This window comes from Syzygium oleosum, unplaced genomic scaffold, assembly GCF_021117445.2.
Source record: "Syzygium oleosum isolate NSW1041296 unplaced genomic scaffold, Sole_v2.1 Sole_v2.02, whole genome shotgun sequence".
Classification (NCBI taxonomy): domain Eukaryota; kingdom Viridiplantae; phylum Streptophyta; class Magnoliopsida; order Myrtales; family Myrtaceae; genus Syzygium; species Syzygium oleosum.
This window is the reverse complement of record NW_026607486.1, coordinates 2,800,812-2,820,845: the sequence shown is the minus strand read 5'-3', so window position 1 is coordinate 2,820,845 and position 20,034 is coordinate 2,800,812. Positions and strand designations below refer to the sequence as shown.

General features: G+C 37.5%; 1 protein-coding gene and 2 pseudogenes across 1 annotated transcript; 1 reads left to right on the top strand and 2 right to left on the bottom strand.

Moving 5' to 3' along the window:
• The first annotated feature begins 254 nt into the window (after positions 1-254).
• Positions 255-1,951, top strand: LOC115665707 (probable indole-3-pyruvate monooxygenase YUCCA11; annotated as a pseudogene).
• A 13,169-nt stretch (positions 1,952-15,120) lies between these two features.
• On the bottom strand, positions 15,121-15,924 carry LOC115684650 (uncharacterized). Its single transcript, XM_030609479.1, has one exon. It carries the CDS (start codon positions 15,922-15,924, stop codon positions 15,121-15,123), a length of 804 nt encoding a protein of 267 aa, XP_030465339.1.
• Positions 15,925-17,905: 1,981 nt separating this feature from the next.
• Positions 17,906-19,692, bottom strand: LOC115684682 (transcription factor LAF1-like; annotated as a pseudogene).
• Positions 19,693-20,034: the final 342 nt, after the last annotated feature.

Below are 20,034 nucleotides of genomic sequence, written 5' to 3'. Positions count from 1 at the left end.
ATCAACACTGAATATAATAAAGAATCCAAAGTACTGTCATATTAGGAAGAGGATTAATGGCGACTGGATACGATTTTTCATTTTTTACAACATTGGACCTGCCAATTTAAACTAAGATGGACCTTTCTATATTAGCTAAAATTAATTTCGACACGTGCATACAAGGGCGTACAAAAAGCGCACGAGCTTTTATCTGCCGAAACCACATCCGTGAGAACACTATCGCTGCTGAATCAAAGAGAATCAAATCATCCATGGAAAAGGCCAACGAGAAAGAGGTTGTGGTGGCCATTGTTGGCGCTGGCCCTTCAGGCCTATCGGCAGCGGCATGCCTGAACCGCCTTGGCGTCGCCAATGTCGTGCTCGAGAGAGAGGATTGTTCCGCCTCTCTTTGGAGAAGGAGGTCGTACGATCGATTGAAGCTCCACCTGGCCAAGCAATTCTGTGAGCTCCCCCACATGCCCTTCCCCTCCAATTCACCCACCTTTGTCCCTAGGAACCAATTCGTCGAATACCTCGACAACTACAAGTCGTATTTCGAGATCAAGCCGTATTACCGACGGACCGACGAGACCACGTCGTACGAAGACCGAATCGGCAAATGGCGGATCGTGGCAACAAACATGGGCTCGGGCGAGCAGGAGGTTTACGTGGCGGAGTTCTTGGTGGTGGCGCGTGGGGAGAACAGCGAGGGCGTGATGCCGGAGGTCGATGGCTTAGAGAGCTTTGGCGGGTAGGCAATGCACTCGAGCAACTACCGGAATGGGAAGGAATTCAGAGGAAAAAACGTGTTGGTGGTGGGCTGTGGGAACTCAGGGATGGAGATTGCATACGATTTGTGGAGCTATGGTGCCAACACTTCCATTGTTGCTCGAAGTCCCGTATGCAGACTCTTTCTATAATTCATGCATTTTTCCTTCTAAGTTGGTGATAGATCAACCATCTTTATGAGATTTATTCAATTTCATGCATGCAAGGAATGCGCTAGCATTAGTTGCCTATTTCTTTCATAGTTCATTTAGAATATATGCCGACACAAATGACTGGGAACGGAGCGAGAGGATGACATGCTTGTCAATGAACATTATAAAATGTTCATGAGGTTATATGACCCGTTAAGTGGCGAATAAATTTGACACTATCAACAATAAATCTCATATAGTATTTGCTACCCATATATTCAAATAATCATATTCTATAAATAACAAGTATAAGCTAATAAAGAGGATTTGCAGGTATAAGTTGTTACCAAGGAAATGGTGTTTATTGGCATGGTTTTGCTAAAATTTCTTCCATACCGAATCGTCAACCTCTTGATGAGGCTACTTAGCAAGCTAAAGTATGGTGACTTCTCCAACTACGGCCTTCGGAGGGCGGAAAATGGTCCGTTCCATCAGACAGCAGCGACCGGGCGAACCCCCACCATTGACGTCGGGGCAATGAAAAGGATCAAGAATGGCCAAATCAAGGTAGATTAAGTAATTACAGGTGTTTTTCTCTTTGAAATAGAATTTAAAATCTAATCAAAAGCATGTTAAACCTTCTCGAGTTATAATAAAGCAAATGATGTAGGTTTTCCCCTCCATCAAAAGCATTGGAGGGAAGCTGGTCACGTTTATAAATGACACAACAAGTCAATTTGAGGCCATAATCTTTGCCACCGGCTACAGAAGCAATGTACGGAAATGGCTCCAGGTAAGTTTCATTTATGTTCCTTCATTCCCTTAAGTCCTTTATGTTCATTCTTAATATTTATGGTAACTTTAATTAGGGTGGAGATGAACTTTTCAACGATGCTGGTATGACCAAGGTCCGGGACCAGTGGAAAGGAGAAAATGGCTTGTACTGCGTCGGTTTCTCTCAACGGGGCCTGTTCGGCATCGCTAACGACACACGGAATGTAGCCGACGACATTCGTTTCGAACTTCAACGCCAAAGGAAGCGTGAGTGAGAAAAATAAGAATGTGATGCTTGCGATGTTGTCCATGCAGCAATATGCTTGTACTGATAAACAATAAAGGGTGCACGATAACGTCGCCGTGTCAACAGTAATCAAGCTTTATCAAAGACAATCAATAAAGTGTTTTGGCGCCATTTTGATATGCGAGGGCTTGCTTGCCCATAATTGGGACTAAAATAACATCTGCTCGCAATCTAAGACTAGCAAGAAAGATTTGACAACCTGTTTCACCGGAATCGATTTTGTAGCGAAATATAATTTACCAAATGTCGCTCTTCGATTTTTTATGAAAAAGGATTGGGTTCAGTGGTGATTTCAGATAGGAGATATCCAGGCGAGAAAAAAAATCCACTTGCTTCAGCCAAGCAGTACATATTTAAATTGCGACAATAGTTGATCGATTCAAAGCTTGAGCGATACAATTGGTTCAAACAAATCCAGCCAGCCGCTGATTAGCGGCAGCGTCAATCCACAACAGGAAATCGTACTTGAACCTCATCGATGACATATTACATTGATACCCAACTTAAGACATAAAGATCTACAGCCAAAGAAATTGAAAATATAGTGCAGAAAGCTTTAAAGACAAAAAGACGACATTTTAATTGTGTTTTCGGAGGGGCTTCTGCTAGCCATCGGGTGGTATTTATAATGATAGTGTGTTAAAATTATGTTTCAAGTTTGAGCCTGCGAACTAAGCCCAATCCGTGATGAATTATTATTTACGTGGATGTTCGAAATATTGAGCAAAGAAAGATGGGCACATAATCTCTCTTTGCAATTGGAGTCGCCAAGGTGTAAAAGAAAAAGAAAGTTGGGTTAGAGAAAGAAGAAGAAATAAAAGAACCAGAAATATTCTTTCCTAATTCGCGTGGGAGTCACGTTGAAGAATCGTAAAGTCCAACGTGCGGACTTGAAGACCAGTCAAGAGTGTTTCTTTTATATATATTTGGATAGTGGGATTCCTTTGACCAGCTGTTGAGGTGCAGAGGACTTCATCGTGTGCTTCGGGATATGTAGCATGGAACGTCATGGCTGTCGAGAGGGAAGTTTTCAAGCGCCGTTTTCAAGCGCGTGCTTGGTGTGGGTTATTCTCGTGGGTTTTTGTTCGTCAATTGCACCAAGAATTTAAGTATTTAAGTCGATTAAATCTTGTAATAAGATTTATGTATAATTTTTTCATAAATTAAAAAATTATTTCGTGAGTAATTATGAGGTTAAATACTGCGTAACTTATTAGGTGTAATTGGAGCTTCGGAAACATTGAGAGTGCTTGAGTGACTTGAGTGTGATTGTAATTTCCGTTATATCGCTTGATCTATAGTGGAATTTCGTGATGCTCTCCCCGTGGACGTAAGTCACTATGACCGAATCACGTAAATCTGGTGTCGATTTATTTTCTTATTCTTTCAAATTTATTGTCCCATCACTTGCTTCCGCAATAATTGGTATCAAAGCTAGGCTTGGCTGAGTTGAAGCGGATCGATAACAACAAAAGAAGGAAAAGTAAAAATCAACAGATTTGATGGGAAGGACTTTGGTTTCTGAAAGATCCAAATCAAGGATTATCTGTATCAGATAAAACTGCACTTGCCCCTATCTGGGGATAAGCCATAAATAATAAAGCAAGTTGATTGGGAATTGCTAGATAGATGAGCTTTGGGTGTTATTTGACTAACGTTGGCTCATAACATCACGTTTAACATTGTGAAAGAGAAGACCACTGTCGGTTTGATGAAAGCCCTGTCGGATATGTACGAGAAGCCCTCTGCGATCAACAAAATCTACTTTATGTGACATCTATTTAACTTAAAGATGGGTAAATGTGCGTTAGTTGCTGATCATATTAATGAATTCAATCTAATCATTAGTGAATTGAGTTCAGTTGAAATTGACTTTGAAGATGAGGTATGTGCTTTAATTCTATTATCCTCATTGCCTAATAGTTGGAAAGTTACTATTACTGTAGCCAGTAATTTCTCGAAGTCAACAAGTTTGACGTTTAATAGGGTTTGAGATTTAATTCTGAGTGAGGATATCCGTAGAAAAGAATCTTTAGTAGGTGAAAATAGAAGAAGAACTAGTGCACATGTTAGCAAAAGTGGTATAAACTAGAATAGACGTAGCCAGTCTAGGACTAATGGTGTTGTCTGTTGGAGTTGTGGCAAAATGGGATCTTAGAAGGGATTACTTTAAGCTAAAAAATGACAATGGTAAGGGTATTAGAGTTGAGTCTGTGGATAATGTTGTAGCTCTAGCTGACAGTAATTCGGATAGTGCTGATTATATCTTGTCTATCACTGATTATTCATCGTTTGATGGATAGATTATGGATTATAGTTGTTCTTTTCATGCTACACCAAATAGGAACTAGTTTACTACTTATCAATGCATAGATAGTAGTAAAGTATACTTGTAGAACAACTCTAAGTGCGATGCTATAGACATTAGTAACGTTAGAATCAGAATGCATGATGGTATCATGAGAACATTAACTAGAGTAAGGCATGTTCCAAAGTTGAAAAAGAACATAATTTCCTTGAGTGCCCTGGATTTAGCTGAGTGTCGATATTATTCAGAATGTGGAATTTTGAAGGTTGTTCTAATGAAAGGAATCAAGCATAGTGGCCTGTAAGAGCTTCGGAGTGAGACAGTGACGAATTTCGCCGTGGAGATGTCGAATACATATGTTTGAGAATCTGAATTGTGGCATATATGTTTGGGGCACATTAACGAGAGAAGCCTGAAGGTTTTAAGTGAAAGAAATCTGTTACTGAATGTATGCAGGTGATATGATTTAAATCAACGACGGAGAGTATAGTTCAGTGCGACTGTCAGAGAAGCCACAGATATTGGATAATTAATTCAATTGAATATTCGCAGGTTGTCGCGATTTCCTTCGAGGAAAAGTGCCAAATTTATGATAACAGTTCTTCATGACTACTCGAGGAAGATATGAGTGTTTATGCTGAGGCACAAGTTTGATGCTGCTGTCAGAATCACACAGTTGAGAGCTTTGATCAAAAAGAAGACTCGTAAAACGATCAAGCATGTGTGAACTGACGATAATATAGAGTTTTGCTCGAAGTTGTTAAACGAATTCTCCATGAAAGAAGGCATAGTGAGACACCGCACTAGTGCTAGTAAACCACAACAGGTTACAGAGTTGATGAGTAAAACATTACTAGAGATAGCCCATAAAATGCTCACTAGTATTGATATGGCTAGGAGATTTCTGGCGGATGCGCTTAGTATGGCGAGTTACCTGAACAATATATCATCATCGACTGCGATTAGATATCGGACTCCCAAAGAAGTATAGTCAGGTAATGTTGCTAATTGTTTTGTTCTTAGAATATTTGGTTGCACATGTTACATTCGAGTGAGTGATAGTAAGCTCAATGGAAGGGCAAGAAAGTGTATACAGGTGAGCGAAGCAATTAGTTGTGGTGTTCAGAATTAAATTCACCCGTTATCAGCAGAAAAATTACATTTGACGAGTCTCCAGAACTTTTGAGTAGGAGTGTCAGTGACAGTATTTATACGAATCTGGATGTTGTTCAGCTTAAAGTGAAGTTGCAACAAGAAACTTTTGAGATAGTGGATACTAGCGAAGTAATCGACACAGATGGTGCTTGTAGCGAGATGGATCCTATAAAGTCAACAGTTGCTGTAACTTCTAAGATTGACAAGGTGCGTATTCAATCTCCTGATAAATGTTGATGCAATAATGGTTTTGCTTTATCTGTAGTAAATAAGGTTGCGTCGGAAAATCCTTGTACAATAGTTAAAGGTACATGTGGAGTTGGTGTTTTAATGAGCTCCACGATTATGATAAAGTTCAAGCAAGGCTTGGACTTGAAGAGTATTTGTGGCATTTAAGCCCATGAGGAATGTAGGAGAGTAGCAGTGAAGTTCAAATTTCAGTGAACTTTATCTGTAGTAAAGAAAGTTGCCGTATTCAATCTCTTGATAGATGTTGATGCAATAATGGTTTTGCTTTATCTGTAGTAAAGAAGGTTGCGTCGAAAAATCCTTGTAGAGTAGTTAAAGGTACATGTGGAATTGGTGTTTTGATGAGGTCCACGATTATGATGAACTTCAAGCGAGGCTTGAACTTGAAAAGTATTCGTGGCATTTAAGCCCATTGAGGGATGTAGGAGAGTAGCCGTAAAGTTTAGATTTCAGTTAAGCGATTGTGACTCGGTTCAAACGTCGAGTCAAAGTGGAGATTGTTAAAATATATCTCAAATTTGAGCCCGAAAAGGAAAGTTTCTTATTTTAAATAGGTTTCTTAGGTGGAAAAAAGTTTCTTAAAAAGAGATTTCCTAATTTGGATTGTGCTCTTGTCTATATATAAGAAGTGTGATTTCTTATGAAGAGTATCAAAGAGGAGCTTCTATTAGTGAATTACACTCTGAAGCTATCCGAGAGTTTAAAGCCAATTAAATCTTGTGGTAAGAATTTGTATATAATTCATTCATGAGATTGAGAGATTATATACAAATCTAGGCTAAACACTGTGTGAGTGTTATTGGGTGTAATTGGGGGTTGAAAAATACTGAGAGTATTTTAGTGACTCGAGTGTGATTGTAATCACCGTCTATCACTTAATATATATTGGAATTCGTTATTGCTCTACTCGTGGACGTATCACTACGACCAAACTACGTAAATCTGGTAACCGACTTGTTTTCTTATTATGTCTATTTTATTATTCGATCACTTGCTTCCGCAACAGATAGTTTGAACTTGGGCCCAAAAGAAACGGGCTTTCTTAATCCGTATTGATAGATTTCTGAAAGAGTTATTATTAAGTGTCAAACAACCATTGGTAAAAAAATTATGGGTCAATTAAGTTCTTGAGAACTCGTTACTAATTTACTCCCATCACTTTTATGATTTTGTGAATTCTTTTAAACAGTCTGCAAATTACCAACTTTCTTTTAGCACCATTTATTTTTGCCCTTCTTACCAACCTTTTAAATTTACCAGCTCTTAAACGAATTTGATTTTCATTCAAGTTACTTACAATTTTTTTTATTGAATTACTAATTAGTTTGGGTTACCAACTCTCATTAGAACTGCTTACTAATATATATATATATATATATATATATATATATATATATATATATATATAATTTAATTTACTAACTATTATGCTCGTTTACCAACTTTTATTGTCTTTCTTACACACACCATAACTTTATCAACTTTTATACGAATTAACAATCCGTTATTTGTGTGACTTATCAGTTTTTCTACCGTTAATTTACTATTAACACCTAAATTTTGGCAACCCTATTTAGCCACAAAAGAATTAGAGATCGACCCCTACCCCTGAAAAAAATATTATTAATTTGTATATAATGAGCATTTTCATAGTAGTAATAAGACCCATGTAAACTACACTGACTTAAGCAAGGTGGCTTTGAGCTTAATTGAATTATCCGGATTAAGCCCACAAGAGCACAAAATTCGGCTAAACCCGTAATCTTCTCCATGTGGCCGAAAATTGGATGTGCAAGGCTCATAAATATCTTAAACTTGGAGAGATTTAATTCCTAATTAAATTTGGAAGTCTAAAAGGCATATTCCCTTGAGATTTTCGGCCATAAGGAAGGGGACAAGAGAAATATCTTAATTTTCTATCTTGAATATATCACATAATTTTCTCGGTATAATTTAGGAAAGAGATACCTAAAAAAAAAAAAGCCAAACTAACAAGCCTATATAAATATGCTTTCTCAAAAAAATCAAGGGTGGTGAATAATATAGGGAATTTTGCACAAAAGAGGCCGGCGATATAGAGAAAGAGCGTGCTCACTCCCCCACAAGCTGCCGCGCACAACCGTAGCCCTGCCGATGCCGAGTCTCCTCCCGTCCCTTAATGTCGATGCCAAACCTTTTCCGCTCAATGTGCGGCGCACCTCCACCGCATTAAGTTTCCTTGCAGAGTATACACGATGCCGTTCCAAATGGCTACTTCTTGTTAACACCCCCTAGCATTTCTTTCCCTACAAGTTTTCATTGCCGGCAACTATCTAGTGACACCAACAACTCTAGAGTAGTAGCAAGCTTCAACGCCAAGCCATCTAGCAACTCTCGTTGTCTCCATCCAAAATTGGCAACACCCAATAGCCAGCAGCAATCCTCGACATTCCTAGAACTTGTCACGAAATTGCAATTAAGTTATAAAACTTTCGAAAATTGCAATAAAGTTGTAAAATTTGTCAAATTGGCCCATCAAGTCATCCGTTGATTGTACTTTTTGAAAGTTTTATGACTCAATTGCACTTTCATGACGAGTTTTAAGATTTGATTGTACTTTTTGAAATTTTTAGGACTTGATTGTACTTTCATGACAAATTTTAGGAATTGATTGCACTTTTTGAAAGTTTTAGTACTCAATTGCAATTTCGTGACAAGTTTTAAAATTTCTAGTACACTTATCTATATACAATATAATCAATCATATAGTTTGACATCCGAAATTTTCTTTGCAGTTCATGATATTTAAGATATTAAGTAGTGAGAGTCATTGAGGTAATAAAATTAGTTTAATAATTGTCAACGAGAACCGATACTCTCCAAAATACATATCGAATGATTTTCAAACATTAAAACTTTACTGAGTTAATGTGTCACTTTTGTTCTATGCTTTTTGTTAATGATTCTAGTGGTTTCAAAATAATTTTTTGATTTATTGACAATTCAAACGAATACCGATTTCTCTGTTTATTTACCACAATGTATAGTATCTACCCTAAATAACATAATATCTCCCTCTTTTCAATTAAATCACGTCATTTGTCACTATATTAGCTTTGACAAATGTCTTAACTCTCACCATCTTTGCCCACATGCCATAATTGAATCCATTGAACCTTAGCCCTATGACCTCATGCATGACATCTTATACTTTTAACCCTAGTAACTTATTATCTACTATTAACTCTAGTCAATTGACTATATTATTTTTAACCCTAGCTATTAAATGTGAGCTCAGACTAATCTTCATTATGCAATAATTGTGGAAGACAAGAGGTTAAATGCATTTCCCTTTCTCTTGGCCGTGAACACCATTCTCTTCACATCTTCAAGTTGAAATTTTTTTTCCTTTCCACTCTTTCAACACAATCAAAGTTCAAGCTCTCACTTTCAATCTAGTGTCTTACAAGGTTTCCCTTCCTTTTTTTTTTATCAAATAAGCTATGTTATTTTCTAAAGAATAAGACTTGTTAATTTTAGTATCTATTTTGATTTCAAGGTAAATAAAGGTTTGCTTTGTTGAATATTTCACTTTGGATAAGTGAAAACTCTAAGGGCTAGGTTAGAATGCTTTACTTAGTACTCTTGAGCTTGGTTGATAGATTATTTGTTTATTTAGTTTGGATTTTACTCTCTATGTAAGCTAGTTTCATTAGTTGTATTTTAAGCTATTGTGATTGTTGGGCTTGAAGTAAAAAGCTTTTCACATGCCTAGGATGTCTTTGAGAGATTGTTAAATTGTTTTGTTGTATCTTGAGTGAGAAAAGTGTGAAAATGATAAAACTAGACATAAAAAGGGTATTTTGGTAAATTTCTTGACAAGGTAAGAGGCAATTTCGAAATTTACAGAAGTGAAGGGGGGGCTGTGAACAGGGTTATTTTATGATTTTTAGTGTCATGTAGTGGATTATTAAGTATTATTAATTAAAGGAAATCAAACCGGTTAAAAAAATGAGTCTTATACAATATGTGAAATGTCAAGTGATTAACTTGTCGTTGTTTATATTTGTAAATAATGAAAATATGTGGCATTCATTGTATTGTAATTAATTGTGTATGTCTTTGATACCACGTGATTAAGACATTTTCCATGGCTTGTTCGCCACCAAGCGAATTCCCTCGTATGAGTATGTGTATGAGACTATGGAGTTAGCTAGATGTTTTACCGTATGGGACGGTTCTTTATGTTGGGAGAACCTCCTAATATATTTTGAAGTTGACAAAATTGTACATGAGATTTTATAATTCTAACAAATGCTTTTGAAGTATTTTAAGTACACGGAGTTACATTCTGAAGAAATCAAACTATTACTTCAAGAAGACCAGACTTTACTTGAATCAGAAGGTGAAGTTCAGATTCTCTATCACAAAAGATGAAGTTCAAATTTTATACACGATAGAGAAAGAATTTCATATTTAGATAATTCAGAAGGTTCAGAAGGCTCGGACCTTATAGAACAACCCATTTTGACTTAAGTTCTGAATGCGAGACAAGATTCACACTTTATCATAACGATTATAACGGCTAGTAATCTGGCTTGGATTTCACAAATGGAAAGTCTTGATTGATTCAATCTTAAAAGGCTATTTTGTAAGGATTATTATATCACAAAAATATCCTTAATTGATTAACAATCAACCATCGAGACAAGTTTATTCCTAAATGGAGAGGCTCTTCTTATGGAAACCGAAGTTCTGGTTGTATGGGCGATCAGACTTAGCGGGATTCAGATTTTGTCATTCAATGGCTACTCAATCTCTTCTATACAAATATGTCCAAGATGAAGACTGTTCAACGGCTAGTTTGGAAGTGGAGGAGTATAAAAAGAGACAAAGTTTTGAGGAGCAAAACATGTGACAAGATCCATAATCATTCATTCCAAAGTCTGAGCATACTCCAATCAGTGATACTTGTCTTTTTTGTGCTAAAATCTGCAGTCTTGAGAGACCTTGTGTAAAAATGATTAAGTGAGATAGAGTGACCTATCTTACATAGAGTGTTATCACTCAAATTTTGTAATCTCTTGATTATTCATCTAGTGGAATCTAGCCAGTAGGTTGTCAGGGTGGGAGAGTGGATGTAGACTTGATCTAAGCTGAACTATTATACATCTTGTGTGCAATTTCTCTTTCCTAAAAACTCTTTTTCATTTACTTTATTGCACATTCTGATAATTATCTGAACAAGAAATTTCAAAATCTGAACGTGGTTCAAACTTTTTTCTTTATATTTTACTTCCACTTTAAATTTGTTAAGAATTATTTAAAATCACCTATTCACCCCCTCTAGGTGATCATTGCTTGTCACCTCACTTTACAAGGTTGAGATGACATGAAATTATATGATGATATGGCTAGTGTAGTCATGATATAACATGGCTTGTGTAGCCATGGTAAGATGCTAAGACTTAGCCAACATCATGCGAATGTACGGTGGTGTATTTATCCTCGCTAATGTAAATGACGCCCATGATAGATAGGCTAAGAGGCGTGGCAAATGGGTAAGTTTGTTTTTGCCTCCCATGAGTTGGTGGTGACGATACCTCATAAATCAAGATGGTCAAGGCCTGTGACGAATATAAACTCATATGTGTAAATCGATGAGATATTATGTGATATTTATTATATATAATATGACATCCGCTTGTACATGAGTGATTGATTTATGCAATGTTATTGTTGTTTCATTGATCTACATGAAGGATAGTACCTTTTTTTCTGTATTCATCATGCATGATTGTTTTATACTGCTTTGAACTCGCAATTGTTGTTGATATCAAATTGAGTGGTGAGTGAATTTTTTACCTTAGTTTTAGAGATTTCATTTACTGGGCTTCGGCTCATTCCTTTATTTTTCTAGACATGTAGGATGGCCTTTCCGCCGCCACGCTATTTGGAAACCCAGCTCACTTTGAGTATGAGTATGAGGATGTTGCGTTGGCTAATATGGTTTTGATGTATACTAAGTGTACTACCATGGTATGGGTCGACATAGGACTTGCCGAGTGGGTTCCCCATCGGTATGTAACCTGGTACGCGATCTATGATGGTGTCTGGATGGAACCGCTTAAAGGCTTTGATGGTCCTCCTGATTACATTGCCGATGAGCCGATGTTGGGGGAGGTGATCGATCATTGGATGTTGGATCAATGTTTTGCAGGCAGGCTTTTGAAAGCAATGGTGTAGTAGTGAAGACAAGGAGTTACCGAACCCTTCCCAAGTGTTTGATCTTTTAATGTAAAAAAAAATGCATATGTACATTATTAAGTATGTGAAATAATGAAATGACATGTTTAATTATTTTGATGTACTTCCGCATGCTCATAATAATTATAAGTAATAATTGAAAACGACATGTGTCGCGCATGACGTTATGTGGCGTCACATGTAGGGCATTAGATTTTATACTTCATTAGATTAGGCACATGCATCATATAAAATAAATAAAAAGAATTGCATTGAATTTAATTTAGATTACATTCATGCATATTTCCTAATGTAGAAATTCATATCTTAGGTGTATTAGGAATCATGTAGTAATTTAAGGAAAGCATAAACATCATTAGTGTATAATAAGGATTTAATATGGGGAAAAGTACCAAAAAAGTCATAAATCTATTGCATCGGTACCAATTAAGTCCTAAACTTTTTAATAGGACCGGTTCCAATTCAATTCATCAGGTCAATTTAGACAGGAAACCACTGACGTGGATCTTAGTCATCCTACGTAGCATAGCTGGCACTAACGTGGATAATTTTTAATAATTTTTTGAATTTTCATTATTTATTAAAACAAATTTCCCCTTTATTCTTTTTTTCCCTTTTTTTTCCAAGTATCGGCCACAGGCAAGGAAAAACAAGGGCGTCGTCGCCCTTGCCCAGGCCACAAGGACAACCTCGCCCAGGCCCTTCTTCGGTCATGGCCGAGTACCTACCATAGGCCAAAGGAAAGAGAAGGAAAAAAATAAAGGAAAAAAAGGAAATAGAAAAAAGGGAATTTTTTTAAAAAAATATTAAAATATTATTAAAAAATATCTATGTCAACGATTTTCGGCCTAAATTGGCCGGATGAATTGAACCGGTACCAATGTAAAAAGGTTTAGGATTAAATTTGTCCAATTGAACGGTTTAAGGCTGAATTAGTATCAATACAATAAGTTTAGGACTGTCTTAGTACTTTTCCCATTTAATATACAATATTTCCTGATTTTTTAGGCAGTTTCCTATTTTAAATCATAAAAAGAAAATACAAAACATAATTAGATTGCATTGTTAGGTCATCTTTTAATAAAAGTCATTAGGTCATGTTAGTGTCCTAAAGTTTAGTCTTTTATTTCTATAAAAAAAAAAAGGAAAAAAGACAAAAATAGTCTCACACGTAGTTTTAGTAATAGGATTATTCCCATGATTAATGCTACTTCATGTTATTCCATATAGATTGCATTCAATTTAATGGCTACCCGTCATGTAGATTTCATTTTAGTTCAACAAATTATGTCAGATTAGTATCCATATAGTCATAGCATTTCACTAAATTCATGTTTATTTCAAACAAGAAAAACACAGAAGGAAGTAATAGACATTGCATTTAGAAATCCTCTTTAGGGCATACATGTATTGTATGGTCTTTGGTTAATATTTTGTGGAACACTCGGTACATTGGATGATAGTAAAATTTCGCTTTTGCTTTGCATAACGCATCAAGGTTCTTTACCATTTTCTAGCAATTTATTTATTGCTTTGATTTATTGATTGTTACAATTCTTGTTTGCGCATGCGCATGATCACCTATCACAGTTTAGTGGTTTAGGATTAAAACTTACCAATACTACTTGCAAAAGTTTTTGAAATAAATAGAAAATATATCAAAAGAGCATTAGATTTATCTAGCGTAATCAAGTTCTCGTATTCATGAAATCTTTAGTTTACAGAAATAATTGTTCTCCCACATTTTGCTTGGGTTTTTTATCGGTCCATAATAGATTGGTGGCGACTCCGAAATGAATTGAATTGAGTGTTTAAATGATTTAATTAACACTCCAAAGTTGCGATTAGTATGGGTTTGATAGAGTCCATGCTAAGCGTTTGCTTAGTAATTCATTAATTTTCCCTTGATGGTTCACCCCTAAAAAGGTGGCGGTAGTTACCAATGAGTTTTGATTTACTAACTTCCAATCGAGATGCTTGCCAATGTTTATTTCGTTTTGTTTTTTCAAATTTATCAACTGTTCTATTGAGTTACCGAATTTTCATTTGGCTTGTTTACAAATCCGTTAAATTTGCCAACTCTTTTCAGAAATTAACTACCTTAGATTTTTTTCTTGAATTAAGTTACCAATTTAGTTTTGCATTACCACTCTTATGTGAATTAGAATTATCAAACATCTCTTATATTTGACCAAAAAAAGTTCTTCTCTTTTGTAAACTTTCATTTACCATTCGTATCAACACCTTAAATTTACCAACTATTCTAGGAAGTTTCCCACACCTAATGAAATTTACCGGGATATAAAAATAAAAAAGAAAATCTGTATCTTTTGGGCACAGCACCGCAGAATTCTAGCATTTATAATGTTTAATTATCTCTCGAGTTTGAGTCCGTGTATGAAACTAGACTAGTGTACAAAGCCAGATATGAATGAATGATGTATACCGGTCGTGTATTGCAGGGACAATTGGACGAGGCGTTCAAGAAAGTCCTAGTTGATGTAGACCGGTCCGTGTTTTGCCTCATACCATAGCTTGGAGCTCTGGCCTATCATCAGCCGCACAAAATCGAAGGGAATATCTAAATCTTGAGCATGGATTCCAGTTGAATGCTGCATTAAAAGAGAGATGTGGCCGAATAGTGGACTCTCACAATTTTGGGCGTACACACAACGGTGGATTTGTGTTGTGAGCTCTGCAAAATGTGGGTTTGGCCGGAAAATAGGGCCAGAAAACACTCGAGTGTGCGAGTGATCGTGACCGGTGATTTCGTTTTGATTTGATTGCAAAATCCGATAGATCCCAGATTATTTTATCTTTGCAAGGTTACGGTGATTTAATTTTTCAGCCAATATTTTTCTGGGTTTTGTTCATAACAGCCAACCTTAAAAAGAAAGAAATTTCTCTGTGGAAATCCGACTTCACATTCCGACTTTGAATCCAACTACTGAGAGTATAACAAATGAACGTGAGCTCTTCTATTCTTGATTACAATATGATTCTCACAATATGTGGTCAAACATTATACTTTTCGAGCTGAACATCCTTGGAAACCAGAGGAACATACTCGCCAAGATAACCTTCGAGATGATCCGAAAGTGCCGACTTATCGATGTTCTCGTGATGGTACGACTTGCACACGAAGTAGACTACTGTTTGGACGACAAGTTCAAACAGGATCAACGCGCAAGCAGCAAACAACACGCAACTCCAAACGTGATTCTACTCGCGATCCCCGTGGAGACGGTGTTGTTCCCATGAACAACCAGGTTTTGGGACCCTAATTGGATGAGCCCAACAAGCAGATTGAACTTCAAGCAGATGACCGATAGCACCCACAACTTCCCTTCAATTAGTGTATGGCTCTTGTAAATGGCATGACCCGTATAAGAAAGCTCCTCCAACACAGCCACAACACTAGCCAATTGCCATACCGTGCTAATATACACTAGACCCACCAAGTAAAACCCCCCAAACACTACGTAAAAAGTCATACCGACATTCTTCGGGCTGATGATCGATTGGTATGCAAAGAACATGACAATTGCAAGGATGTCGTAAAGGAAGATAAGGCAAAACATCGAAAAAAGGATGACCATTGGCTTCTTCCAAACCCTAGGGACCACCCTCATGACCCTCTTGAAGGAGACCTCTCGCCTGGCATAGACCGAGGCAACAGTGTAGACCACCGCGGAGGTAGCAAGGAGGGAGAAGGTGAGGAGGAAAACGGCTAGGAAAAGCAAGAAGACGGCCGTTTCCTTGTTGAGGCTGTCCGAGCCGTCGAGGGACATCGAGTCGTGGACCATTTCGGAGAAGAGGGCATCGGACACCTTCATGTGAAGCAAGAAGATGAAAGAGAGAGGGAGGACGAGTGCAAGAGTGATCTGAGCGAAGATTTTCTTCCATTGCAGTATGATGTTGCACGACTCTCTGTAGATGCCAAAGGGACCGAGAAACTGCATGTCTTCTTGCTCTCTGTCCATGATTTCGTGGTGTATATTCTTCCCACAAAAAGCTTTGCACCCAATTGAATCGATGGCAGAAGCAAAAGTTAACCGATGTCTTGGCCGGTGTTGGGCGGAGATGGGAGATGAAGGGTGTACACTTATAGGGAAAAAAAATTGATGGCGAGAAAAGAGAAGCTTTGAGGAAATAAGCACTAGACCTGCGTGTGGAATTTCTCCGTGGTGGCCGTTGATTTTTACAAAGATTCTCAAGTCAATGCGCGTCATGGTCAAAGGTGCAGCTGATATTTTTTCTCTCCTTCCAATTTCCACCACCATGCACTATGAAGGGGGCAAAATTGAGAAGATTTCCCTCTGCCTAAATTGTTTCAGACGGATAATCTCTCCAAAGTCATTACAAGAACCGAGTGCATGACAATTTGTACCGGACCTTATTTTTAAAAGATTTTGTATCTTACTATTTTGGTCTAAGCACATATATACGGGGAAATCAGTAAGAAAGTTCTAAATCTATTGCACTTGTGTCAATTCAATTCTTAACTTTTCAATTTAGCTAGTTTAGTCTCAAACCTTCTGACAATTTGTTAATGTAGTCCATCCGACCAATTTTGAATAGAAATCGCTGATGTGGACGAATTTAGTCTCAAACCTTCTGACAATTTGTTAATGTAATCCATCCAATCAATTTTGGATAGAAATCGCTGATGTGGACGAATTTAGTCTCAAACCTTCTAACAATTTGTTAATGTAGTCCATCCGACCAATTTTGGATAAAAATCGCTGATGTGGACGTCGGCCGTCCTGCGTTGCACGGCCGGCGCTGACGTGAATAATATTTAAAAAAATTTCTGAACTTTTTTCTTTCGTTTTCTTTCCTTTTTCTTTTTGCCAGTGGCTAGTCGCTGGCCACCAGCCTCGCCCTCCACAAATGAGGGTCGGCCTTACCTAGGTAAGGCGAGCGTTGGCAAGGGCCCCCTTCGCCAAATCTGGCCAGGCCGACCCTTATTGGTCTTCGCCTAGGCAAGGGCGAGAGCCACCCTCACTAGGATAATTTTTGCAAAGTTTTTAAAATTTTTCTGAATTTTTTTCTTTCATTGAAACGTACTACTAATCACCCGAAAAATTTGCTAGTCACAAATAGATGCACACCTATATTTCCAAATATATAGGAAAACTTCACTGACGGCAGTGAAAAAGTCACTCATAACAATTTTATATATATATATATATATATATATATATATATATATATATATTGAAACTTTGTTTTGTGTTTAACAAGTCACCGACCATGTGAAAAGGTTAGCAATTTCTGATAGAAAGTCTTTTGACGATACTATATAGTCGAAAGCAATCCAGTTCTCGTGGATAGTTTCTCGTAGTTGAAGTTTTGCAATTTGTTGCCCCTCCATGTCCACGCATGCATAGAGCAGCTTGACCATCTTGTTGTCAAGAAGGCAATTAAAAATCCTTTAATTCATTATAATGTGGTTATGCATCTGTCTTCTTCTTATTTGTTTGTTATATTCTACTTATGTAATTACCAAACTCAATTAGCTCGCAAACCTAAGCTGTGTGGTGTTCATTTATGCATGGACAGCTTCAGATATTGGAGCATTTGTTATTGCTACCTAACTCCATTAAAAATCAAAGTGGATGTCTGAGAACAGGTTTAAGTTTGATACAGGTGCATTTATATCCTCAAATTAGAAACAAGGAAGGTTCCTTTCCAATAGATTTATCTTGTAAATAAATATCAATTTCGCGAAACAGGTATACATACGTTGATGAGAATGGGACAAGGAAATGTAATACACAACACACACCGATTAACTTACTGAAGAAAGAGAAGAAAATGACTCGCAGAACCCTTATTACAAGTCGAATTATAGAACAGGAGGGAGTGCAAAACAAACATTAATTAGTTCAAGCAATAAGACAAAGACTAGATCACAGATATGCTATAACCTGCATGAACATCAGACTAGTATAGAACTACTTGATTAATCTGTTAATCGCTTCTTATAAACATGTAAATTATAACAAGAAAAAAGTTAAGTGAAATTCCTCAAACTACTTATTAGTTGATTAGATCATCAGAAAAGAAAAACGACAAGGATAATTATCTGGGAAAATTTCTCTAGTGATCAATAGTCATATCAAGAAGAAATCCCCACACCAAGGAAATCTATGAAAGGAACATCCTTGTGCTTGAGAGACTCATCTGCTTGTTCTTGATGCGTCGAACTAGCGTGCAATCTCGTCTTCTCTAACCTCGGCATTTCGTCGCGGAAGCTCACCATCTCCTGCTTCTTCATCGTGTTACCGTCGTTCCTGCCATCGTCGAGGCAAACATACCCAAATGGACTTGGAACGACCCTCCGGTTATGACTAATCGAGTAAGCACTGGAAACAGGTGAATATGGATGGGAATGGAAGGGTTGGCTCAAACTTCTCGACCCCTCTTTAGCGGAATAATTATTGAAAGCTCGATTGTAGTAATCTCTTCTTTCTATTCTATTGAAGTCATCAACTGGAGAAGAGTTGTGCGCGGACTTTGCAAGCAATTGGCTGCCGAAAGTCCAAGAAGCTGACGAAGATGGTGACAGAGCGAAATTCCTCTCCCTACTGGGGCTTTGAAAAATGAAAAATCCTTTCCCCTGATCAAACCCGAACTGCGAACCGAGCAATTCATCTTGAAAATGATTCTTTCTCCCTTGCAAACCAGTGGAGTCACCGAGAGAGTACTCTTGATGGCTTCGTTTCCCACAGAGCTTGGACTGCTCTCTTTGCTTTCTAGCCATTATAACATGCCAATGGTTCTTCACGGCGTTGTCCGTTCGACCGGGAAATAATCTCGCTATGAGCGCCCACTTGTTTCCATGCACACGATGAGCGGCGAGAAGCCTCTCCTCTTCTTCTTCGGTAAATGGCCTCCTGTTAATTCTTGGATCGAGTTGGTTAAACCACCTTAATCTGCAACTCTTTCCTGTAAAAAAAACAAGAGTTCCAAATTAAATTAACATTCAAACCGAAGATCCTTTGCAGATTTAATTGGTAAAGATATTTTCCCAAGCTGTTTCAGCTATACTCTCTAACACCATACTTGGCCATATAATTACAGTAGATTAAACCAAATAAGAGCTACCTCGAAGTATGAGAGAGAGAGAGAGAGAGGTCCAACTGAACTTTCAACAGCACATAGCATTACATCATCTGATCGGGAATTCACTAACAAGAAATGAAAACATGCGCAAACAAACTTAAATCTCGAAAGTTAAAATTGATCCACGAGACTGAGAAAGTTCATATGCATATATGTACGGATCAAATTAAAATTTCATGCCTGATCTTCCTTGAAGCTTCTCTGCAATAGAATTCCAGTTCTGCGCACCGAACTGCTCAACGAGCTGCCGGAGCTTCTCATCCTCCGCAGGTCTCCAGTGGCCACGTGGACAAGCAGTAGCGCTCTTCCCATCGTCGCCGGAGCCGGAGTTCGCTCGTCCAGACGAATCCATGATCGCGTGGCCAAGGGAAATTATTCCACATCTGATGCGAGATCAAAGTAAATGCCTGGCTTCGTGATGCGAAGTATATATAGGAAATGGAATATATGCATTATCATCAGATGTAGAACCAGCAAAATAAGAAAGTGGGGTTTGGTTTAGGGTTGTGGATGAGCAGTCACTTTTGTTGGTTTTACACGACAAAAAAGAAAAAGAAAATTTAAGGCTGCTAATTCATGTTCATGTATTTGTGCAGGAGAAGCACTGAACTTTTTCTTATTTGTGTGTTATTGGCCCATGAAATATGAATCGCATATATATATATATATATATATATATATATATATATATATGATCATCCTCTGTCAATATAACTCATTTTTCTTTTTTTCTTCCTCAATTGTATAATCACTTCTTTTTAAGCCATGGTACTACGTTAATATCAGAAGCTCTTGCTATCTGAGCAGTTGCTTGGTTTGTCTCATAGGGACAGCTCTCCTATATATTTCAAAGACTGCTTTCCTAATGATCCTCCCTCCAGACGGATCATTTTTTCTTTATAAGGAAAAGGGGAATAAGAAAAAAAAATTTGACCGAGAGTCGTTCGGCCATCTCTGGTCCA